At 46.5% G+C, this 25,948-nt stretch overlaps 1 protein-coding gene across 1 annotated transcript in view; it reads right to left on the reverse strand.

Moving 5' to 3' along the window:
• Positions 1-746: 746 nt before the first annotated feature.
• The window catches only part of SLC43A2 (solute carrier family 43 member 2), a 33,488-nt gene continuing 8,286 nt past the window's right edge, over positions 747-25,948 (reverse strand). Inside the window, exons 3-14 of the mRNA XM_074844969.1 lie at positions 24,618-24,807; positions 23,542-23,597; positions 22,708-22,784; positions 16,328-16,420; positions 15,373-15,506; positions 14,731-14,933; positions 13,956-14,099; positions 10,317-10,455; positions 9,745-9,877; positions 8,707-8,780; positions 6,879-7,002; positions 747-6,046 (exon numbers count right to left, since the gene is read on the reverse strand). Of these exons, the coding sequence (XP_074701070.1) occupies positions 5,885-6,046; positions 6,879-7,002; positions 8,707-8,780; positions 9,745-9,877; positions 10,317-10,455; positions 13,956-14,099; positions 14,731-14,933; positions 15,373-15,506; positions 16,328-16,420; positions 22,708-22,784; positions 23,542-23,597; positions 24,618-24,807 (1,529 nt within the window). The 3' untranslated portion in view covers positions 747-5,884. The remainder of the gene's footprint in view (positions 6,047-6,878; positions 7,003-8,706; positions 8,781-9,744; positions 9,878-10,316; positions 10,456-13,955; positions 14,100-14,730; positions 14,934-15,372; positions 15,507-16,327; positions 16,421-22,707; positions 22,785-23,541; positions 23,598-24,617; positions 24,808-25,948) is intronic.

Below are 25,948 nucleotides of genomic sequence, written 5' to 3' on the forward strand. Positions count from 1 at the left end.
TCCCTCAGCGCGACTCCCCCTTCCCCCGCCACCCAGCCCGGCCTGAGGGACACCCACCACCGCCCCCGCTCCACGGGGTCTGGGACACGCTTGGGGAGGAGGAGGAGGAGGGCTGGCAAACGACGGGGAGAGCGAGCGGGGAGGTCGGGGCGGCTGTCAGGGTGAGGGGGGCTGGGGCTCCACCTCGACAGCAGGTCACGGTTTACAGCGTTTGCAAGTCCTTTTTCAATACTACTGAGCAGCGGCCCCCCGAACTGAGAGTAGCCCCAGATAGTTGTCAGAAGACAGTTGCAAAAAGCCCTTTTATGGAACACCTACTCATTAAAAAAACAGCTAAAAGCACTAGTTTTACTACTTGGTCACTGGAATCACAGATCAAGGACTGTCTTTATTAGATGGGTAAAATGAAATGCCATACATTTAGCGTCACCAAGCTCAAGCATGGATAACCAAAATGTGCAGCTTTCCTACTGACACCCTGTACCTCTTCTCTAGCATTCCCAGTTAAGGCCAGAGTTGTTCATCTTTCATTATTTGATACCTGTTCACTTTGTATAATTCACCTTGATCTCTTAGCCTGCTGTCTACATTAGAAAAAACAACAGATCAAAATTTTCTCAGATAGAGATCCATTAAAATCTGTTTGCTCCTAGCCTAGAGATGAAAGAGGCAAGGAAACAGTCAACGTGCAGCCAAGCAATTTGGCAGATGACACCATGTACAGCATTCATGCTTACATAGCCTCATTAGGAACCAAGCAATACCTTTATTACGTTCAGCCTCAAAAGGAAAACTAATGATTAACTTAATACCACATTTATTTTTAGATAGTACTGCAAGAACACACATCACCTTACAAACACAGAAAAGATGACACAGGCCTGGCGCAAGGAGCTTACGATTCAACTTTGACAAACACTACAAAAAATGTTGTGAACAGGACCCCCTAATGCTGTCAGAGTAAGAAGAGGGGGCTTTCTGAAAAAGGGGATTGTCCCCGGAGTAAAAAGCAAGTGACAGGGTCAGGCACAAGGAAGTGACAAGCAGCAGTAGGAACGATGACAACGCGGAGCATAGGACACTTGATAAAAACAGATTGCGCAGAGACAGGCTGGGCAGCACTGGTAGAGAAACAAGGACCTGGAGGGTTTATAATTAACATGTAAGAATGCATCTACATAACACATCATTGTTCCAGAGCTATTTCAGAGAAGATAACAGTGTGAAATACAAATCAGACATAGCTTTAAAAAAAAAAAAAACAAACCAACAGTCCATTCTCATCAGGAATCCTACTGTAATATTAGTTTCCATTATTATTTCATCCTTTACCCTGCAGTATTTGCTTTATATTTTGTGGCATATTTTCCAAATTCCTTGGCTTGTCAAGAGGGAAATCCCCTACTTTAAAACATTTTAGTGATTTACTTAGTTAAAATCTCATTATCCTACAATTTTCCACTGTAGGCATAGCATGAAGAGGCCAGGCTTTGTTGTGGGAGTTGAACATTTTGATTGCTGTAGCAGCATTGCAGTTAAGTTGGAGTCTCAGCAAGATTTACTCTTTTTTTTTTTTTCCAGGCATCCATGTCCAGTTTCATCTCAAGGATCCAGATGCTCTATAACAGTAACTGAATAAAGTTGTAAGTGTCCTGTTAAGCAAAACAGCACAGATTTTCTATGCTACTCGATAGCATCATTGCATTGGTGATATAAAGATTGTATTGATGAGGCTTAGGTACTGACAGATTAGTGAAAAGAAAGAAGCTGTCATCCTTCCCTTCCCCACTATTTTTTTTATAATTTTTTAAAAAACATGGATGCACATTAAATGCATGCAAGAGTCAGTAGAAGCCAGCAGCAGTGTTTCCAGAAGGTGCAATCACCTCTACATAGCAACATCCTTGACTGAGGGCTCCTCCAAACAGCAAGTACTCACAGATCGGGTTTCTGCTTCATGACATTCAGCTGGGGATGCTTCTGTGGAGATGAGGTCTCTCCCATGACCAGCCTCCTTGTACTTCTCACATGGATGAGGGTAAGGCGGTACAACAGGCATAAAACACACCCCTACAAATTCTAGCATTTAAGAATTACAAAAGTAAGTTAAACACACTGACCTATATTTGAGCTATACAGGTAAATGCATTATTGATTTAAATCGATGTGTCTCTTTGGTCTTTGGTAGCCCGTTGATTTTTTCCACAAGGTGGCTCATGCACACAGAAGAGCGCATGAGGAATCTCCTTGGTCCTGCATCCCTTGGCTAGAAAGCAGCAATGCTGTTTTCCCACTCCAAACATAACTAATCCACACTTACATCCCCAAAGCATCGAGGCAAACAGCCCATGAACAATCACACCTAACAGGACCATCCCAAGTGTTTGTTTTTGCACCATGCAAGACAACATTTAGAAGAGGCTGAAGCCCGAACAGCCTGTCCTCCCGGGGGCTCACCCCTGCAGGAGGTGCGGTATTTAAGCAGTTATGCCACAATCAGTAGAGTATTTGCACATCTTGCACGCAGATGCAGTTTTTTTGCTAGATAAATTTGAGACTGCTTTTGAAAATAATTTGGTTTACAACTGTCAGAGTAAATTAAACCCCACAACATCAGTGCAGTGTTTTGCCTAGCCCAGCATGTATTTTCTCCCATCTTTGACCAATTCTTAAGAGACAGAGCATGTAGAACAGTAATCTTTCCTTGGCATAACTTTCTTATTTACAGCAACTTAAAATCTCCCTGAGTTAGCGGATGCATCAGACCATTGTTTAACCAGCCCCTTTTTAAAAACAGTTACACTTCTGTTCCCCACTAGGTTCTGCAGCAGTGAATTCCACTTTGACTTTGCACTGCACGAGAAAGCATTCCCGTTTGTCTGTTCAACTCTGAACATCTAAAACTGTTGTGTACCCCCTAGTCCTGGTGCCTGCAAGCCAAAGGCACACTTTATTCTCAGTCTGCAGAGCTTGAAGCTGAATCGAAGGCATGAGCTCTATTCCCCACAGCTGACCAGCAGCTTCTAAACACCATGGCACATCAGCAGAGACACTGACCACATATATTCACCGTTTTATCAGATGAAACTGGGTTAGAGGATATTCCTAATAAAGGGCAGGAACGGGGAACTGCAGTAGGTAGATGGCAGGAATGAAAGGGTGTTCTTTAATTTAGCTGCACATACTGCAAAGGCAGCATCACCTCCACTGCGACGACTTCATGAAAATCTGCCACTCTGTATTCCACCATTTTGCAAAGCCATTTATATCAGGAATTTGAGCGACATAAGAGTGGAAGCTATCACATGCAGTATTCTGAAACTGAGGTGGAAGCAATGCTGAGTTAGCACACTGACACCTTCCAACAGCTGTCTCTATTTTTAAAGACACTGAGCCTGAGGACTGTGGCTCAGACACTCACCTGTCTGAGCTCTTACTAAAAAAAGATACTTAATCTGTCATTGTCATGTCACAAATATCTCAGAGCAAGAGTAGGAATCTTCTTAAAATATTTAGGAGCAAGTATAGTAATACAAAATGCAGAATCCTGCAGAAAGCCCTCTGGAAACCTAGGCAAGCTCTACTACTGCTGGTGGGTCTCTGAACATGTACTTGAGACAATGCCAGGTGAACACAAAAGTAAATCAAAACTCTGCCCCCTTAATTATTGCTCGACACAAAAGAAAGAAAACCTGGGAAGGTCATGAAATCATCACCAAAGCTAGAAGCCAACAAAAGATAAAAAATTCTAGAAGAATAAAGTGTTGACAGCAGGCGATAAGGCTGTCTTGGAACAAACACATTTAATAAAGGCAACACATTAAAAAAAAATCCACAATGTGTAAAATACTCAAGTGGCAAGTCATTTCCAAACGAGTGTCTGAAGACTAGAAGGTACCGTGGAGCGGAGTGGCATCTGAACTGCCCGCCGCAGGCGGCGACTCGAGATGGCGCTGCTGTCCCACAGAGCTGCCCGGTGCTGGCGCGGCCACCAGCCAGGGACCCGCGGGCTGCTAGCCCCTCCTGCCCGGACTCCTCCTGCCCAGGCCACGCAACAGGTCACCGAGCTGGCTTTTCTGGGAAGGTGAAGGCCTGGCAGGGCTGGGCGTCTGCACGCTTCAAACCATCAGCAAGGGAGCTGACGCCCAGTTTCCAGGTAATTTCTCAAAGGAAGATCTGTGTGCACTGTTGTTTCTAATCCCCAGCTTAGAGCTAACAGGGCAGTGACTGAGTCTTGCACTTTTCCGACCAGACATAAAGAAGTTGAATGACTCACCCCCTGCCAGGCTTCACAGTAATGCAGGAGTTGGCGGTTCAGAAAGCACCACCACTACCATCTTCATAACTGTTTTATTTCTGCCCCCAACCTTCCTGCAGCCACTAGCTCAGCCCAGCCCAGCCTGTACGTTCATCCTCAACGCTGCGCAGTTCCTGCTCCCAGCAGGTCCACACAGTGCAGTGGTTTAGTCACACAGCTACAGAGGCTGAGCTACCGACCTCAACAAGGTTAAGGGCTGAAAAGTTGACTTTAAACAAGACTTAGGAAAACCTCTATAAAAATAAGCAGGTTAAGAATTCCCTTTGTATTCCCTCCATGGTGAACAGGCCTGGGGCACCTTTACGCACATCTATTGCTCTGTAAGTCAGTGTCACCATACAATCACCACATACTCTGTCCAGACAGAGCATCAACGTTGCAGAAGGCTCTTAATACAGCCAAACCGGCAGCTTTTTGGTCAGTCACAGTAACCTGGTGTTCAGCAGCTTGGGGGCTATTATCATGACAATGTAAATAAGCTATGGCTAGAGGAAGAATTACATCACCACATCACCCTGCCATATGTCCACAGGATCCAGTTACCAGACACAAAGGAGTGTTCTGCACAATTCGTTTCAACAGAAAGTCAGTTCACGACACGTGAACACCAAGTTATTTGGGAGCCCCAGAACTCAGCTTCAAGAAGCTTCTCCACTTTACGCACTGCTGCTCCCCTCCCAGGGTCATGTTGGCGGGAAGAGGCAGCAAAAGGCAACAAGTCTCAAAGCACTTCATCGGTAAACAAGATCCAATTCCTAGCTCAAAGGTTCCAGGACTGCAGACAGTTTAAAAACACGTACAGGTGGTTTGCAGGCCGGGAAGAAGAGGAATTCCAGGCCTTTGAAGGCTTGGTCTAGGACCAAGCAGTCCACTAGGCTCTTCATTTCGGTGTGGAAGGCAGATCCATTGCTCAGTCTGTGTCATTTGCAGTAATAAAAGGTTTGGGAGCTGTCAGTGCTAGCAGCCAACATTTAGCAGTACACTGAAGCTGTGCTCATACACATAGGAATAAAATCCCCTTCCCTGCCGCAGAAACAGTCTGGGGTATGTCTGGATAGACATTAAAACCACTGGGTCCAGCTACATATCAAGCAGAAAGACCATTATGAAACCTCAGGGAGGGAGGGAAGAGAGTGCAGCTCACATCTGAGACAATGTCAGCCAAGGTTGGGGGAAGAAGGGGAGAAAGCAGACTTCGGTGTGCTACATTTGCAAACTCAAATTATGGTCTTTCTTCCCTCTTCCCCCATCCCTTTATTCCTTCTCTCCCCCCAGTTTCCTATGCAGAGACTGCCACTGGAGAGTGTGATCAGGGGATAATTTAAGACACAGTATCTGCATGGCCTTTATAAAAAGGAAAAGTGTCCCGTGTTCTGGAGTAAGGAGTGGGAAGTCTCCTCCTGCCACGTATCTGAGGAAAGCTCAGTCATGATGTCCGGCCCTCACTCCAGTGATGAGCAAAGACTGGCAGAGCCAGGAGAGAAAAAGCCTGGCTTACACCACAGGTAGAACCCACGGATGTGGTAGGAACCTGTACAGGGGAGGCTGTACTTGAGAAGCACCAGTTTAAACAAAGGCTTCCTCATTGGGAGTGCCATTGATTTTGAAGAAAAGTTTGGCATCATCCATCTTCTGTTTCTTTTCTCTCTCTAGCCTGCGTCTGTAGCAGACCAGGTAGATTGGAAGGCAGAAACCCAGTAAGCTCACACCAAGCAAGCCAACGTTCACCTGGAGGAAGAACGACAAAACAAAAATCAGGCAGGCTAGGAAGATAACAACCCAGTCACGCGTGCTGAAGAGTCAGAACCCAGCCCACGTCACTCAGCTGTGGGCAAACCAGGAGACGCCCTGCTCAGTGTATTGGCAACAACCTCCACTGTATTTATATTTACACTCCTGTGCCCAGAGCACCACATGTATAAGCTGAATGCTGCAAGGTTGTCACTCTGGATCATGGCTGCAGGAGTCTTGTTCCACAGAACAGGCAGGGCTGTTTAAGTTACAATTCTTTTACAGCAAGTTTGCTGACTGTAAAGCAACAGGCTGCTGAGGTGGGCACATGTAGCCCAGAGACCAGGACTCTTCCCAAGACCACCCATGCCATGATTTTATTGAGCTGCCCAGACAGACTCTCATTAAGACACCACATTAGGCCAATCCTCAATAGCCACTTGGCTTTCTGGACAGTAGCATCAGCAACCCAAAATTGACAGGTAATTGGAGCTAATAGCTCTCAAGGAAACAGTATTTCTACTGCATTTTGAGGTCCACATAGATTGACTCACTTTTACCTGACAGATTTTGACTCGCCACAGAAACTTAGCAGAAAGCACTCCTGCAGCCATCTCCCTTCCTCCTTTTCCATACACCAGCACAAGGGTTAATGGTTTTTCCTTCCCAGAGAATGGGAAAGCGTCTCCTGGACAGCACCAAGGTAACAGCAGACTAAGGGGCATGTAAAATTCCAGCTGTTTTTAACCTTGGTCCATGCACAGGAGTCAAAATGAGCCAAAATCATCTTATCCACCAAGCTTTCACATTAAATTTGAGAAGAACTTGCCCAGAGAGGGTCTCCTTCCAAAGGTCCCGTCAATGCCATAAAAAGAGGCTGCTGTAGGAGGGCGAAAAGGGCACTGATCAACGACTGCAACCCTGTCAAGCTGCCAAACTGAGTAGAGGGGTATCTGTCAACAGAGAAAGCAACAGCATTATTATGTGTCACCTTGACTGGTGCACGTCACCCAGATCAGATTACATTCCCAGTCGACTAACAACAGAGCACAGTCCCAATCAGGCACACTATGAAGAACTTCTCTCTCCTGGACTTATGTATAACTACCTCTTTTTATAGAGTATTTAGTTATACCCGACGGTGTGCGCAGTGCTCTCTAGAGCAGAATGCAGCTGGTGACAAGGCTGGAGCCTTCCTCTCCAAACTATCCTCATCCTGAGCTCTCAAACTGAAGAAGTATCAGATCCAGCTCTTGTTTTGCAGCTGTACCATAGCCAGATGGAAGTGCTTATACAACTACTGTTCCTATTGCAAAGGGAGAAGTGTTGGTATTTACAAGTTAAAAGCAGGGCCTCTTTATCCAGATGACAGCATTTGCAGCTGAGCAATCATTTTCATCTGGTCATAACAATTTGCTCCCTTTAGAAGTGAGTGAAACCTGCACAACAGGTTAGTATGTGTTTTCCTTGTTAGAGGACAAGTCTGATCCTATGTCAAACTGTTTCAATACTGTTGATTGGAAAGTGCTGAATATCAGATACTACTAATGGAAAAAATAAATTTCAGGAACAGTCTAACATCTCTCTTACCCTGACTGAGCTGTGTTTAAAAAGGGTCAGGTTAAACTAAGCTTGGAAAGAAAATAGGAGATCAAAACTTTCAAATATTCAAAGAAGTCACATTCAAAGCAAAAATACCTCAACTCCAGGAAGTTCCAGGAGTTGCTACGGTCAAACAGCATTAGTTCACAAGCAAGCTGATATGTACAGCAATAGGTATTTACCTTGCCTAAGACAAAAATCTTTTGCTTCGAGATGCCAGGGAACCAAAAGTTTATGCATTTTTGAAGTAGAGTCTTAGATGGATTTTCTAGTCTGGATTCCCCAGACACTGGGACCAAAACCTTTGACAGGAGTCTGTAGAGTTGTGGAGTCTCCATCTGTGGAGATATTCAAAACCCAACTGGATGGAGTCCCAGGCAACCTGCTCTAGCTGACCCTGCTTGACATGAGGGTTGGACTACATGGTCTCAAGAGGTCCTTCCCACCTCAGTGATAACAGCTTCTTTCTGTTCCTCTGTCCAACAAGCTCAGGACAGAGGGGAAGATCTGTTTTCAAAACCAAAAGCGTTGCTTAATAAGGAAGAGCATTCAGATTCAGCTATTGATAATTTGGTAAGTTGGAAACAGGATGGATGACCTGTCCTGGGAAAGGGAGTAGGCATCACAAATGGTATCTTGAGCAATGCTTTACCAATGTAATTTCAGAGCAGACCAGTAGCAATGTATTCAATTATGTTAATGTTTTACCTGGACACATACACATAGCTACTCATTACAAGACAAAAAAAGCCTTGAGTTCTTACTATATAACCTTAGTGTCAATAGCCTAGTCTCAGCTGAGGCCCATTCATAGCTGTGCCTCTCATTGCAGTAGCTATGCCAAATGGGTGAGCTGCTTCTAAACAAGGAAAGTCTCAGCTAGGACTTCAGTCCAGCTACTGTCATATCCAGTGGTGACCACGGAAACAAGTTGCAACATTTTTCCCCTCTGATCATGAAGACTTCACTTCCTGATCTCCCTCTCACCTGGAGAGCTTATCATCCCAAGTCAGTTTATTTGTCCAGCCATGTATTATAGGTAAGCAGAGACTTACACAGCTGCATAGAGGCCTCCCACAGCTGAGTGGATGAATCCTCTCACAATTGTGTGCAAAATGAAGGAAAGAATCTGGAAAGAGAAGCAGAAAAGTGTCACACCATAGTTACCACCTAGGTATTCCAGACCCCAACATACAACTATTCCTAAAGCTATTCTCCTTTCCAGTACACAGCTGGGCTTGAAAACCCAGAACCAAAACCTGAAAGATCAGCACAAGGGAAGAAATTTGTACTTGTCTCTAAAAGCACTGCTTTCCCTTACTTTGCAACAGCTAACACGTAGTGACCCCTGAGGTTAACCACACGCAAGACCCATCTCATCTGCAGATGGAACTGCTGCAAGGACATGTCCCCAGCAACCTGTGGCCAGGGTCACAATGCTGTTTTTACTGCACTTGTGGCCAATTTAGTTAATTTTCCACAAGTTATTGCAGACAATACGCAAGTATGAGCAAACTATATCTGTTTGCTTATGTCATCAAGGCATGTTTAAGTATAGCATAAAATCACTAAACTCCTCTGCCAAAAACAGGTGGTGCCACAAAATAAATATTTTAACAGGTTTATAATCCCACAGGTACCACTGTGCATAGCATTTGATGCAGAAATAACCTCCTGTATATATCAGTGTCATGCTTCTTACAGCAAATTTTCTGAACCTCAGCAGCTTAAAGAGCCCAGGTTAAATGCACAGGCACTGCTGAGAGGATCTTGGTAGAAAGCATTTGTTGTTACAGAGCTCAGCTGCAGAAACTTCTAAGTGTGAATAAATTGTAGATCAACTCTTGATATTTTAACTGTAGCTGTTTCTTTAGGTTCTCTCAAGAGATGTCAGCTGCGTAGTATTATTTGTTTCATATCTAAGACTGGGCTTCCCAAAGCAGTCTAGGAGTCTCCCAGCAATGCCAGAAATCCGCCCTGCCACAAGCTGGTTCTGCTGGCCTGCAGGACCTCCTGGCACCATCCTGCCCGTCATTTTGCCAGGACCCACACTGCCAGCCCCTCCAGGACACCCACCCATTTCACCTATTCACCTGCAACGGTAGATTAGGAATAAGACAGGTGATTCCAAATCCAACCAGCAGGACGTTTGTGAATGCAAAGGCATTGGTGGCATTGGTGATTTTCTGGATCTGACGATCACGCTTTTTCTTTTTCTTGTCACTTCTGGAAGGATAGCAAAACCTATGTTACAAAAAGCACTTTCAGCAGCTACTGGAACTCACAGCAAGATTCTCCACATATCACATCAACTCTGTCTAAACCAGTTTGGCTAGAGGTCTGCCTAATGAGGTGGTAGGGTCTCCATCAGTGAAAGCTGAGGAACATCTGGGCAATTATTTCAGTGCTGTTACTCTTACTGTTAGGCTAGAAGGGCAGTCTGAGCTTCCCCTACTACAATTTAGACTTGCTCTTCTTGACTGATCTTAGCAGACATGGAAGATAGTTTGGTCCTTTCCTCTGCAATTATCAAGTCTTCCTTCAGGCTTTCTTTTCTATACTGAAGAACCAATATTCTTTTCAGTCTTTCATCACAAAACACATTATGCAGAGCAGAGGAGGCCTGCTACGTGGCTGCATGTCCCGTGTGGCGCACACTACGCACTGCTCAGCGTTGCTCTCCTCATTCTCTTCCGAGCCATCATCGCATTCTTTCAGCCGCCAGTCCATGATGTACCCGATCACAGGCGCCGTCAGCAAGCACAGCAGTTGCAATACCCCAAAAATGGAAGTGTAGAGAGCCACTGCAGGGCAAAAAAAATTTTAAAAAAAATTTAAAAAGTTTTAAGTCCAAGTGATACTGTAGCAGCAACAGAAAAAAAAAGATGAGAGAAAAGAAGCTGTTCCTCCCCATTGAGAGCCCAGGTACTGACAGGCTAACAGGCAGGGCTGAAGGAGCTGGGACACCAAAGCCCTGCTTCATCATTTAGCCTCCCAGAGATGACATCAGGGTGGACATACTGGGCGCACTTGCTTCAACCATTCTGATCCTGCACTACTATTCTCTGAGCAGCATCAGCCCAACTGCAGGTAGGGCTCCAGAAATGGGGCCCAGCAACTGCTTAGTGTCAGTGAGGTTTATTCTGGCTACGACCAACAGGGAAAGTTCTTACAAGCAGTATGTCCTGCACAGCCAGCCCTGCCTTAGTCATCTCTTTTCCTGCCTTCCCAGGAGCTGCAGCTACATCTTCTCCAGCCAGGAAGTCCAGCAAGGACAAGCCAGGCTGAGAAGGTGAGGACTAACATATTTTGTGCTGAATGGAGAGGTTTGGAGACAGGGGGAGTGGAGATGAGCAGCAAAAAGCACAGCATCTGAGAGCAATCATTAAAAACTCAAATTGATGAAAACTCCCCATGTGTTAAAGATGGGAGAAGTGTCTACATGGCTTGCTAAGGGAAAGCTGATGCTAGAAAAAAAAACTGTCCCCTCCTGTTACTGAACAGTTCCTCCACCCTGCAATACTTTTTCCACTTCCTCTCTGCAGCCCACGTGATGGATTTGTAGGCATCACACAGAAGGGCGAGTCATGGTGTACCACAGCTCTGAAAGAAGGATGTAATTCTGAAACTGCCCATTTCAGCACAGAGTACTTACAAGTTACAGCACTGTAAGCAAAACAACCAAAGAGAATTTTAGTTCATCCCTCACAACACATTTCTAGAGATCTAGCCAAAGCAGTACAGCCAGAATTTATACCAAAATCAACTTGGTAATGGAGAGAAGTTTCCAACAAGCCTTTCTCTCCTATACAGTAGTATCAAACCCCAGCACGGCTGCCTTGCTGTGCCCGGGCACGGCACCTGATGATACTTTCCTGGCTCCAGTCGCTGGCAGGGGAACCAAGAGGAACTTCCAACTCCAACCTCACATTCATGCCCCCATTACCTCCGCAAAGGCAAGCCCCGAAGTGGCCCCACATCCCATCTCATTATAGCAACTGCTGTAGCCAAGAGAGACAGGTGGCATCACCCTCTACAAACACTCCTGGAGCTGATTTGCTGTTGTCTGGTTATTTTTTAATAGAGGGTAAGAAGCAAGCCACGCTGTCATGTTTTGCCTCTTCATGCTATTCTGAACACTTAATCTTGGGCTCTAAACACCAAGAGCAGAAGCCAACTTGAAGCAGGGAATGAAATTTATGGGGTCAGCAAGAGAAGGACAGACAGTAGCTGCTACAAAATAGGGCAAACATTCTTTCCTGTGGAGGGGGGGGAGAACAGTACCTAGCAAGTACCAGCAGAAGTAGATATGGCAGAAGTAGAAGCCTGGATAGAGCAAACAAAGTGTACACACATGGGCACAACCCTTTACATCCACCGTTCTACACGTCTTTCCCTCAAAGCTATCCTGAGCAAGCACCTCATACAGCTGAGTCTTCCAGCCCACCCTGATTCTACCCAAGGTCTCCAAGTATTACCAGATTTGAAAACAAGGTGGCAATTTATGAAAGATGCAGCCAAATTTCATGTTCTAGACACAACAGGCCTACTCTCTCCTGACTTCCTACAACACAATGATACAGTCATTTACAGAGCTACTGCACTCCCTAGCTTCTCCCCCATCTTTGGGGGCTTTGCAGAAGATAAGTAGCCACAGGCTGACTGCTTTTTCCACCTCCAGATTTCATGACAGGTCTAAGTCACCGTAATCTGCATAGGAAACAGGACTTTCAAGGACACATTGCCTCACTGCAACTTAAGGACTTTACTACCTATTTGAATGATTTTCCCCACATCCTTCTCTCCTGTTCTAGTCCAGGGAATATTTAAGTTTTCTTTGATCATAACACTTGCAGGATTGACTCAACTCTCTTCTTCCCTTGCTGAATGCTCCCTCCACCTGCAACTGCTCTCAGGAGCTCTCTAAACAAACCACTTTCAAGTAAATAACTGGAAGAAGAATGAGAAGTCCAAGGGAGCAGTGTCCCATCCTCTTGTGATCTGCACAGATTACATTTCTAGAGAGCTGCACACTTCTTGGAACGACTCTTGCAGCCTGACACTGCTGCGACTAGACAATACCACTGTTTTGCTGATGCCATGGAAACACCAAGACAGCTACTGCACTGAGAGCCCAGGCTACATTCAGGGGGAGGAGGGGGAAAATGGGAAGGAATTTTAAAGGTGGCACAGCAAAAAATGCAATGCACCCAACGGGCACAATCCCTTATTTAACATGGAGCTTGATCTAAACAGAAGTGGCAGCATATTATAGTTAATATTAATTCTAAAATACCAAGGAGGGGAGGAGAGGGAAAAAAATGAAAGATAAGTAGAGCAAGCCAGGGTAAAAAGAAAGAAAGAAAAAAATCAATGTGAAAGAGTTACAAGGTAAGCAGAAAACTAAGCTGTGTTGGGAAAGGTAGGCAGTGTGAAGTTTGTCCTGTTTACTGTTTAATGTCTAAATTGGCTCTTGAGCCAGGAGATAAGGAGCTGAATGCTGCGGGCTGTCAAAGGCTCAAGAAACAAAGCAATTCAGGGAATGCCAGGGCACTTGGAGTTTCCCGAGTTTCCTTCCCTCCCCCAGAGCTCACTCCTGTTTTCAGAGGAGTGCCTCTTGATTTATCAGCTTCATGCAATCCAGATTTAACAAGTTCAAACTGGATCTTACTACAAAGGACAAAAAAAAAAGGCCAAGTCTTGTTTTGCAATCCTGGGTATTTTCAACAACAGTAAACTAATGTACTCTTTCCTGTTTGCTCCATGTACTGAATCAGAGCTATAAATACGAGTCCAGTGCAGCGAGCGCCCCTGAGCCTCCCCGGCACACACCAAGCTGCACAAAACAGCTATGACTTCACTTCTCCCACCCCCGGTTGCTGGGCTGAGACACCTAGTCCAACCACCAGTCATGAGTCAGCTGCTCTGTACTTTGTGCTTGCTTAGGATAAGCAAAGCAAATACCTGATGAAATAGGTTTTCCAATTTAAAAAAAAAAAACAAAAAAAACCCACAGTCCATCCTGAGAAGCTACTTTCAACAATCCATCTGGGGAAATAACATGGAATAGTATTTAACAGACACTGGGCTAAAATTAGCTTGACATTCAAGCGTCTACCTCGCTGCCCCTTTGTCCTGGGCTAGTTCCAGCCCTCTGCCAGACCCTACCAGCAGCTGTCAGCTGCACTCTGACACCACTAATTGCCATACACGGTGTATCTGCTGAGTAATCAGGCTGCAAGGACCAAGTCTGGGTCAGGTCCCAGTTCCAAGGAAGCCGATAAAAGTCTTCAGGTTACCCTACCTTGATCTTCATCTCCAGACAGAAACTCAAGGATGGTATTCATGGCTCCCATGTAGAAGATGAGCCGCAGCTGAGTGACGCACATGGTGATAAGGCTGAGCAACAAGATAGGACTGAAGACACTCTTCATAAAGGAGGGAGAAGCTGCAGAAGGAATAACAGAGTCTCTGAAGAAGGCAACATACCTTCATAAACACGTAAAATTTCAGATGAGGCTTTCGCCTCCAGGTTAACAGGTCTTCTCCTAGCTAGTCATTCCAACACCATGTGCCAGCGGCAGCTCCAAGGAGTTCACAACTACCTGGTGCTTTACAGACGTCCATAATGAACAGCTATAGATGCTCGGAGTTTGGCTCCCAGTAACTGGGGCAAGGAAGCAGGAAGGAAGACTCACCTAATTCTATGGATTAAGAGCAAAACAAAGCTTTAAACTGTTCGCTTTTGCCATACCACTGCCTGAGTAAGGAAGGCTTGGTCATGACGGCAACAGTCTACTTAAGAGACAGCAGTGACCAACTGCACTGTCCTTCTGCAGCCCCACCAGTTACCCATGTCGTCCCCACGACTGGCAACACCATATGGTGTCTTTAGGCAAGTATACAAGGACAGGATTCCTTATACAACTGAACTTCTATTTAAATAATGGTGGCTAGCATGTGGCCCTGGCAACTATGGATCGTGTATCACCTGTTTTATAAACAGGTCTGGAGCAGAGCAGAGAGGCCGACAGCCTTGTGCCGGCACAAGCACCCCTGGGGCACTCATGGAACCACACCTGCATTGTCGGGCTGGCACTTCACTTCTAAGTCCACCGTAGACAGACAGAGCTTGTTGTTCTCTTGCAAGGCTGCTGGCTCCTTGGGGCCCTTCATGGAGCTCCCCACACTGAGACGGCGCCCCACAGTCGTGACTTGCTTGTAAAACTGTTTCCCAGTAATTTTGTGGTCAAATCCCAGCCAGCTGAACTTTATTTTCACCCTGTTGGGCAGTAAAGAGCAAGAGAGCTGCAACACAGGGTGAGGAATCAGAGGCAGCAAAGTTGCAGGAGTCAGAAAGGCTTTGTGTGGATTTAGGGCACTAGCTTCCATCTACAAACCCACAAACAGTCTGCATCCAGAGCGCAGAGAGGTACTTCCTCCAGGCCAATCTAGCACAGGTCAATACAGAAATACTTATGACTACTGACAGATCATTTTTCCTTCATAATTCCTATGCTTTGGAAAGTTCCACTTTCCACAGATATTCACCAGTCAAGACATAACACTAATGGCAGACATAAATCCTCAACTTCAGAAGTGGTGGCAATAAACAACATGCAAGGGAGTTTCCTGTCCACTCCTCTAAACTAGTTGTGCCAGCACTTTCTAGAGGATTAAGAATGGGATTAGCCCTCAAGGCCAGACTAGAGGACACTTACGAATAGTCCATGTCTTCTGGTCCTGGGAAGGGCTCCAGTGGCCAGTTGAAGAAACAGTTGAGGAAAACTAGTCCTGCACAGCTTGCCCAGACAAGCAGAATAAGGATGAAGGAGACCCCAAAGTCATATATAACCTGGAAATCACAAGGGAATATGGTTTTGGCTATCAGAACAGCAAGATACTTCAACACCCTTTGAATGAGGTCTGAGAGGGAGCTGTGAGAAAGAACATGCTACGTTTAAAACGGGTTTAATTCAAGTGGTAACAAAAAGCAGTTTTGTGACATCCAGGCTTAGAAAGAGATGTATACATCTTTAACAGCAGCTACAGAAACAACAACAGGACCTCCAGCTGGAAAAGCATGCAGTATTGCAGATAACTGTCAAAGGTTTTCATCTAGGACCTTCTCCTTGGAAAGCCAGTAGGAACTTCCCTGCACACTTGAGACTGGCTTATTCTTATTATATCCCCCTTACGCTAACTCTGCAACAAAACTCTCTGGTTCAGAACCACTAAGCGATCTACCAAGGCAGCCCCAGTGACCATCTCTTCTGTCCCTTCAGTGCCATTTGCTAGCTCTGAACTGTGTTCAAAGCCAGCTACCCGTGACAATCACACACATTAAATATACATGTGTATTAAAATACATATATATTCTCCTTAAAAGTTTAAAAAAGCAACCTTTCATAAAAAAAGTTCTTCCCTTCTTCACTTTTACTTAACACCTTTAAAATTTTACTGTCTATTAGCAAACAGTCTGTTTGCTTTGCAATATTTGTTGAGTTTTTGAGGCAGTCACTTGGAAAGTCTTTGACAGGAACTTGAGTCTTGCAACGGCACATCCTTAGAAGAGTGATTTAACAAATAATCCCTCTTTCTTTCCACATTATTGCTAAATGGTGCAAGACTCCAGCACAACACCACCAGTCATGAGTCATGATCCCACAGCCTCACCTTGATTCCTGGAAAAGTCACAGCAGAGGAAGCATAGGAGCCAATCATCAGAGCAATGAACGTGGAACGAAGGTCACCAAACATGTTGGGCAGCTGGGGAAAGAAAAATTGGTTGAAACAGGCTGCTGCCAAGGGAAGGGAAGAAAAGGGAAGGAGGCTTTCTTCAGAAGATATTGACCTTTAGGATTAAGCCTCCTGGATACCAGAATCTGAAGCAGTCAGTTTTACTTAAGAATAACTTAGCTCTTTAGGATATTGCTCTGCAGGTTGCATTGGTGTTTCCAGTGTCAGGGATTATCTACAGTCCAAGATTTATGTGCTTAGTGACACTGCTTCTATCCAGACTGACAGCATACTTTGCATTGGTTACCTTTAGCATGGGAGTGCTTGCTCCAGCCCTTGTGATTTCTTTAAGAATTCATTACACCAAGTCTGTAGCCACCACCTCCTTTCCTCTTCAAAAAAGTATGTGCCCAAGTTCTCTGCATATCACCCTCTTCTTAGTCAAGAGTTGTTAGACACAGGTTGTGACAGCTGCACAGTCTTTAACACCCTGCAACACCTTGAACTGCCAGGTTTGGGTGCAGAACCAGGGTGCATAAACAAATCTTTGCAGTAGAGCAGAAAGTTCGTGTTATAACAAGAAGAACAGAGACAAACAAACTTGTGTTGCTGTTTGCATTTCCACTTCTAGCTCTGTCCCTGGCTCCTTCTGTGAAAGCAGACTCCCTCTACCAGGGGGGCTAAAGCTGGTCGTGTCTCCATCAGTTGGATGGATGGTTCAGATGCCCAAGCACACTAGCTTGGAGCTTGGTGCAGAAAGGCAATTGCAAACACTAGATATCCACGGCTTTACTGTCTGGTGCAGCTATAAAGCTGCTGAACTCTGCAGCAAGAAGCAGGCAACAGCACCTCACGTTGCTATTCCTGCCACCCACTCCACTTCTCCGCTTGGGCTCCTATCAGGTGTGATGGCATTGCCAAGAGCAGACCAGGCTGGTTCTGCAAGGATCTGTTCGGAAAGCAAAGCTCTCAGCAGGGACAGCTAGAAGCAGTTCACAGTAGCCCCTTCTGCCACCTCAACAGCAGAAGCACTTGCAGGCAGGCTCTCCAGCCCCTGCTTCCACTCAGGACCCAAAAGCAGAGTGGTGCAGGCAGAAAGAGCTGTGAGACCTTCCCACTCTCCTGGGAAAGGAGGAACTCCCTGTTTTTCTAAACAACCAGAAATAAGCAAGTTTCTGTCACTAACTAATGCTGGCCTGCAAACTGGAAATTACAGGGAGAAGCTTTGAAGTTGTAGGCTACAGAGAGCTCAGCCAGTATCTCCTGAAGCTGGTCAACAGGCAGAGATTGTGCTGCAGGCAGGCAGATTTCCCTCCCACCTCCTTTTTTGGGTCACTTACTCCCCAGATTCACTTGGGCATCACTACCACGTCAGCCTCAGAGGGCCTCAAAGCAGGACACTGCAGGTGCCTTCTAGGACTGAAAGCATAACCAGCATTTTACCTGTTTAAAGATGTTGCTGAACAACATGATTCAGGGAATATTAGACCGAGCCTGAGCAAGCAAATGCTGTCATCACATTCCCCTTCCACTGCTGAAAAACAAATCCATCTTTCCCAGGAGTAGCATATAAGGCAAGCAAACCTGGCTTGTGTCACAGCAGGACCAGCGTGTTTACAACACAAGTATTTCTGTGCAGGAACACTCTAGGATCCATCTGACTGTTTATCATCCTCTGTCTCACTGCAGAGCTTCCTATGCAGTGCGGTCTCCAGGTCCTCAGATAACCTCAGCTCAGGAACTGCGGCGATGGTGTGCCCGGCCTGATGCTGCTGGTGAACCCCGAGCAGACACGCACGGCAGAGGCAGAAAACGCTGCGCTCCTCCGCAGCGAGGATCCCCACACCCATCCCCAGATCCCTGCATGCGGGAGAGCTGCCAGCAGGCTGCTTTCAGGAGCTGCAGACAGGAAACGGCAAAGGATCCAAAGGTCTGTTACCAAGCACAAAAAAATCTCTTCTTGGAAGCAGTGGCCTAAATATACACCCCAGAAAACAGCATCTGCAGAATACAGTGTCGGCAGGGTGCAAAAAGGCTAGTCACTGTCACCAGGCAGGGCACTGATTTCATCTCAAATACCCCAAACCTAAAATAATCTCCAGAAATTACAGCAAACAGCTGCTCCTGCTGGGGAGCTCAGAGCAGGGCAAGAGCTCCACAAACACAGCTGCTTCTTGGCTCAGGCTGGTTTTCCCCAGAGATCACAAAAAGCCTTTTTCATACAGCAGACAAGCAACTCCTAGGTGGATTCTCCTGCTCTTGAGGGCTACTGGAGACATAGAGCAGGCCTGAAAGCAAGCAGTTGCATCCAGGAAAACCCAAGTCTGCTTCTGCCGCAATGGGGACAGAAGTCCTACAAAGGCTAGAGATTTCCTAAAATCCTATTTGGCACCAAACAAGCAGCCAGGTTAAAAATTGGACATAGGAGATTTAAGGTTTTATCCAACCCAGTCAAAGCAGAAACTGCTAACACTGAGCACCTGGGAGGAAAATAAATCCGGGACTCCTGGAGAGGCAGAGGGAAGGCAGGGAAAAAGTAATTCATACCCAGACAGAAAACCTCTCAGACTGCAAGTGCCAGCACTGGCAATGCCTGTGCAGGTCTCATCTAAAGACCAGCTACTAAAATAACACACAATACTTACTAAGCCATTTTTCATGCTGTCTTTATAGCAGCAAGCATTGGAAAAAATGAACCATAGAGAGAAAAACAACAGCCACAGAGCAAGTGGGCTCTTCATTTTCCTGCCATCAAAAAGCTCTGCTCCTCATTCTGATCTTATCCCTGCTGGCCAGAGGGGACTCCTCCACTAACTTCTGCCCATTCTGGTATGACAGCCCCAATCACGCAAGACATAATGACAGAAACTCTTACGCCTTCTGTTTAAAGGTCAATAATACTCAATGTATTATTAATTTTATGCTCTGTCTGAAAGGTACCAACTTAATTTTGCTGTACCATAACTTTTTCCTGGAGTCCTTTATTACAGGTATGCAATCCTAAACTGATAAAATTTCCTCTTGCAGATTACTTTCTCATCTGCCCTATAGTAAGCTTAAGGCCTTCAATCATTTTCTATAATTTTTTCAGCCTTTTCCTGGGGACAATCCATATACAAAAGGTACCACAGCAGTATTACCAGACCCAGCTTCCCTCCTCTCGCAAGGACCATTTGAAAGAACAGTGCAAAAAGTCAAGGGATTGAGAACTAGGCTACTGGAGAATGGTATTTTTGTTCAAGCAAAACTTTGTTTTCCCTATCAGGAGTATATTTAGAAGTTATACAGACACTAAAAATATGTTCTTCAGGAAAGCCTCAAACTGCCCACTTTGTCCAAAGCAGATGGAAACTCCTGTTCCCATTCTCCAGCAAACAAAAGAACACAGAGCCCCAAGTTTTCCTAATATTTCCGAGCAGAGAAGATCCTCTACACAGAGATGCCCCCCCTCCCCCCAATTAAAGGACGCTGTTTGTAGCAGAAAATAAGAGCAAAACAGCTGTAATTCTTTGAAAGGAAAACAGGACAGAAAACAATCTATAAAAGGCTCTTTGTGGTAATTTATCACACATGTTTATTTCTTTGCATGAAATAGCTTCAGAGCAGAACCAGCGCCAGATTCCTGTGTTGCTGTCAGAGCCACCAACACAGATCTGTTTCCATTTCCAATCTTCACTTATATTGGCCAAGACCGAGTCACGAGGCAGAAATCTCCCCTCTGCATTTTAACAACAGGCACAGTCTGACCTTGTTCCCAGAACTGGAAACAGCCCCGCTCGCTCGCTCTCCCTCCTCCCCAAGCCACCATGCAAGGCACCCAGCAACGGCAGCTTGCTTTGGCTCTGCAGCTTGCCATGTGCTTTCATGATACCCTGGGGACTTGTTACTGAAAAAGGCTTTAAAACCAAGAGGCAAAGCTGCGTGGAATACTGTCCCAGGCTGTAATCCTCAGAGATCCGGTTTACCCCTTGCACAAGCACTGAGGATCCCATCTCCTGCCCTGTCATCAGATCACACCATGCCCACGCACGCAGGTGTCCCAACACCTAATGAAGCCCCACAAGCCGCAGCACCCCGGGAGCATCCCAACCCCACACGCTGCTGGGCCTCCCTTCACAGCCACCCTGCTACAAAGCAGCGACTGTAACCCACCGAGGAGCAGCTCATGCACCAGCGGGTCTGACCCATTTCCTGGAGCGCTTCAGGTCACTTGCAGCTGGCAGCAGAAGGAAGTCACCTTGCTTTGACTTGTGCATGCACGTGCGTGCTCGGCAGCCCGTGCCTGTGTCAGCCAGAACAAGCTTACTTGGCACCACAAGTTGATTTGTGCTCGCTGCCTCTGCGTAATGAACGTCTTTAAAAAGGTCTTCGAGTCCCCCCTTTCAGCGCTCACTTCAGCCTCTCCCGGGCACAACGCAGAGCGCAGCACGTGCAAGCCACATCACCCAGAGCCTGCAAGCCATGGACCTGTCATCCTGTCTCCATGGGCCACAGGTGGAAGGGACCCACAAGAGATCACCATGTCACCACAGAAGATGGCTCCTGACACAGCTGTGAGCACCCCAGCTTGCGGGCAGAACCACACAAAACAGTAAGCCACCAACGAGCAAAATACAGCTGCTTTTAACAGTCACCACCACAGCTACGCTGCGATGCAGGTGAAGAAGCGCTTCCCTTCCACTACAGATTATTTTTAATCACATTCTCATGCCTCAGGTACTGAAATGCCTCTGTGCGGCTCTGCAGGGAGGCACGAGCAGCTACATCTGAATCTGGATTTGAGAAGGCAGGCCTGAAGCCACCTCAGCTCTTTACAAAACACACTGCTGTCAGGAGGGGCTGGGCTCCACCTGAGGTCTCCCTGTGTGAACTCACAGCATCGCTACTTGCTTCAGACCTCCTCAAGGCTTGGATCTCTTCCTGGAAGACTTGACCTTTTTCTGCTGCTGTACTTCCTTAGTGCTGCGGAACTGGCTCACTAATGAGGGCACTAATAAGTGGCTTTGCTTACTACTACTGGTGCTAAAAGTCACAGTACAGCACATCTAATATATTTCTGCCCTATCCTTGCCCTCACTTCTGTCATCACCAGTGGCTCTAAAATAATCTGTGACCCCTTAATAACCACCCAGAGAGACAATAACCAATGCTGGCAGCAGCAGGATGGGAATCCTCTCCCACAGCAGCACTGATGTGCTCCTCTCTTCCTTGCTTTTATTTGAAGCGTGGCAGGATGACATTTGCCCCATAGTTCTTTGGGACCATGGCCAAGGCTTCCAGGGAAGAACACTACATACAAAGGAGAGGCCAACATCTGCACAGACTTCTAAAAGCTTTGAATATATGAAAGCAACAGCAGCAGCAACATCACAGTACACACAGTGATCTGTAAACCCAGCCTCTGCCAAATTTAGGTCTCAAGGAGTTCAGCCAGTGCCTGCGACTTGTTCAGCCAGCATCTAAGCCTTGTTAAATCAGAGGTAACCTTAACAGAAAGTTTTACTTCAACAGCAAGTTAACGCAGTCCAAATCTGCAGTTTTCAACCACAGCTCAAGAAACATCACTGCTTCCCAGACTGTCTTCTGAGAGACTTTCCACCCAGCCCTGTTTCAGCCACACTGAGAAGGATCAGGGTAATGAGGTAGAAAATAAAGCAACTACTTGGAGAATGATACTGGTTCTGTCTCCAGGCAAAAAGAACCCCAAAATGTAGAGATCCAGCTGACAGTTGTTGACAAATGCTTGCAATACAATCCACGGACTAAACAGATTGAAGTGGGCTGCACAGATGGAGCTGGGTACATTCAACAGCACAGCTTTTCTAAGGGCGCATGGAAGGGACCTTCTGAGAGCAAAAGGTCTTGTGCTCAAGAACAGCCGTCTTCCTGGGGCGAGATACAAACCACGCTTGCAGAAAGTTGGTCATATGCAGCTGCAAGGGTTTGTACCCTGCTGATTCTTCCCGCAGTATGTCAATGCTAAATCCAGTGCAAACACACGTCCAGCCTGTGCCAGGTAGCTGAGCACTGCATATACAGACAGTTTGAGTTCTAGACAAAAACACTTCCTTTTTTTCCCCCACCTTCACTTGAGGTGCAAGGGGCAGGTAAAAAAAAAAAGGACCAGGGGAAAAAAAGCCTTAGAATAACCACCTAGTACTCAGCCTTTCAGGTAAACGTGAGTGACCCTTTGTACCAAACAAAAACCAGGTGCTATTCAAGCCACAAGCAAAAGATCCACTTTGTTCTTTCCTGCTAGCCCAGCTCATGGCCATAGTAAGGAATAAAATAGAGTCGGGTAATAACTCTTCACTTACCGTAAGCGATGTGAAGGTCATGCACATCCCACCAAAGCCATTCAGAGCCAGAGCAATGAATATCAGCACAGACAAAGCTGCAACAATAAAAAAACGCTCTTAGCCTTTACTGGGGTGGAGAAGGAAAGGAGACCCAAGTCCTGAGGGCTTTGGTCCTGACACTAAAAACCTCAGTGGATCAACACCCTCAGGACATGACACGCTGTTCCTGACCCACCACCCATCTCCCCAGCCACACAGAGGACGACGACCAGGGCTCTCCTCCAAGACAGAATTCAGGATGGGATCATCTCTGTTCAGGATGGAAGTGTTTCTTTTCTCTAATGAACTGACTTGCTGATGCAGCTTGTCTGAATGAGCCTTAACAGAAAGATTTACTTGAAAGAATTGGATTCAAAGTGTCATCTCACTATCTGGTCTTGACGACCACGCTCCCTCTACCCCTGGTGAGAAAACCGATTACACCTTGTGTGCTGTTACCTATTTCCCAACCCCGAAAAAGCCATGAACTTGTTTGGAACTGCTTCTTTACAGGACCCAGCCCTGCTCAAATGCAAAGCCGAAAGACCTGACTATCTCAGACATTTGGCCCTTGCGACGCTCTCCACTTAGAGTTGTGAAACACCAGCTCTCCCCAGAGCCACTTTGCTCCCACAGGCCAGCAGACGCTTGGCTTGTGTCCTCAGCAAGACCCCAGCACAGCACTGGACGTGCGACAGTCTGGAGGTGTGACAGACAAAGCACGCAGTGCCGTGCATGCTTGCCTGCTTCCCCAAAAAAACGCAAGCCACAGCCCCAAAGCCCTCCCAGCTCAGCAGAGAAATGCCTACTTACAGTCTGGGTTACTGGCACCATACGCGATCAGCACACAGGACACAGCAAAGCAGGCGCTGAAAGGGAACCAAAACCACAAGTTTCTTACAGACGCACTTACACACAGTAAATTACAGATGTTTCTACCTCCTCAGCACTTTGTTAAGCAAGCACAGTATAATTTCTGTAAGAGGGAGGGAAGCTAGTGATTTGGAAAAAGAAAATCCAGGGAAATACCCAAATATTACAGACAAGCCTTGCACAAGGCCTGAGGCAACAACCTTTCCTCCCAGTACTGACGCAGCTCTTGCTGGATTCAACTTCCCTTCTGGTTTTGCAGCACAGAGCTTTGCCAACCCGTACCTCGAGGTGACCAAAGACAGCAGCAGCCTTCGTTCCAAGACCCAGTTGTGGTCACATCACTCACAGTCTTTACCTGCTCCTCTCTGGTAGGGTCTGAGTCAGAGACTTGCCCTGTTTTTCCCACTCTGCCTACAGGCCAGTTTGGTTTCTGGTATTGTTCGGTGCATTAAAATTCAGCAGTGCTGGGGTCCACTGTGCCCAACAAGTCACTAATCCCTACATGCCATGATGGAAGCAGCTAGCGACCTTGCTATTTGAGGCAGAAAGCAACACACCACATGGCAGAGAAGGGCCCTAGAAAAGGCAGGCAGGATGTGTTTATTCCCAAGTTAACTCCCCAGCTTGCAAACGATGATGTAACATTTTGGGTTTGTGCCTCTCAGGACATAGCTCCCAGCTCAAGGAAAAAGCTACCCTCCGTGACTCATAAATGACTCCGCTCTTCCTCCAGGCTCCATCTGGCCAGGGAGCAGATCAACACTGGAGAGCTGAAATGTGCGGACATGGAGTCCCAGGCCCTTCTCTTACGGAAGAATTCATTGTGCTGGCTGAAATCATCCCAGAGCTGCTCCGGTGAGCCCTGTGCATGGCCAGCAGCTCTCAGCCCCATCTCTCAGACAGTTCTCAAGGCTGCAGGGACTCCGCAACAGGCACAGCACCCACACAGCACCCATCTGCCCCAGACAATGCATGAATTCACCCCTCAGCCCACATGGAGAGCCCAGGACACCAACCTGCCAAGCAGCCGCAGCTTGCGGGGACCGTACTTGTCCATAACAATTCCCAGGGGGAGTGTGATCGCACTGAGCAAGAAGGACCCAATGGTGAAGGCCAAGTTCAGCATTTCATCCTGGGCATTGCAAGAAGGCCATTTGTCCTCTGAAGCTGTGCTGTTCTCGTGTTCAGGGCTGCTGGTGGCGTTTCCTACACAGGATGATAGAGGATCATCATTGCAGTGTGTTAGGATGAGGCTTGCAGCGTTGCAGGAAGGAGGGAAGAGAAAAGCCCTGCACGCAGGGTGCCACAACGCACTGGGCACACGCCCTCCACACTCCATTTTTTATTATAATCCATGAGGAATGGAGAAAGGAAAGAAGAGCAGCAGAAGGACAAGGGAAACCTGATGAGCTCAGCTGGGAGCTGGAAGAGGATGCGCAGGCACCCAGGGGGCAAGTATCCCAAGCAGCAGCATGGTTACAACCTAAGGACAGAGATTCATTAATTTATGAAAACAACCATACAGCAAGGCCCTGGCAATTACAGGGGACTAAACCCAGAAGAACCTGAAGGGCCTAATACAAAAATAAGATCCTCCTAAACTACAACTGGCAGGTTCTCACAGATCTCTTCCCTAAACTGGAAGCAATAACTACAGCCAAATCAGTTATTTTGGGTTCAGACACTGAGCTGACAAAGCCTGGCACAGAGCAACAGCCTACTTAAAAAGCTTCCTACCCTCACTGTGAGCATCGGGATGAGGAATGGCTTTGCAGTAGCCACCCTGCTTCCTGACTGCCCTGGCTCTGAAAAATCCATCCTGGATTTAACTACCTTGTTCCTAGGAGGGCTGGCAGCTCATCTGCCTTCTCCATTTGTTGAAGGATTGATTGCATCTTTAACTTCTGCCCCATAATTAGCATTTTCTATTCTCTCCAAGTGGGCTCAGGCCATACAGATCAATTCTATCTCCAGCTTTCTGTTCTTGCCCTTACATGAGGAACTCTGCATGTGAACTCCCATGCTGAACAGAACCCACGTTGTGTAAGAGAGAAACAGGACAGTTCGGGAAAAAAAAAAAGTAAAGAAGTTCCCTTTTCTTTGCAGCAGCAGTTTTCTGCCTCATGTCAACTCTGCTCCTGTGACAAGCCCATCCCAAGGTTTACAGCTCCTCAAGCAAGCATGTGTGCCTTTAGACTTTCATTAACCCAGAGCTCTAGTGCACTCCACCTCTCCTCCCAATGCTTATCTGACTAAGTAACCTTTGCTGGTATGACAAAGCACTTGCTTTCTAACTGCTGCCGCAAGCCAGTGACATAAAACCCTCTCCTCCATATTTAATAATTGA

Source organism: Strix aluco, chromosome 19 (genome assembly GCF_031877795.1).
Source record: "Strix aluco isolate bStrAlu1 chromosome 19, bStrAlu1.hap1, whole genome shotgun sequence".
In the NCBI taxonomy this organism is placed as follows: domain Eukaryota; kingdom Metazoa; phylum Chordata; class Aves; order Strigiformes; family Strigidae; genus Strix; species Strix aluco.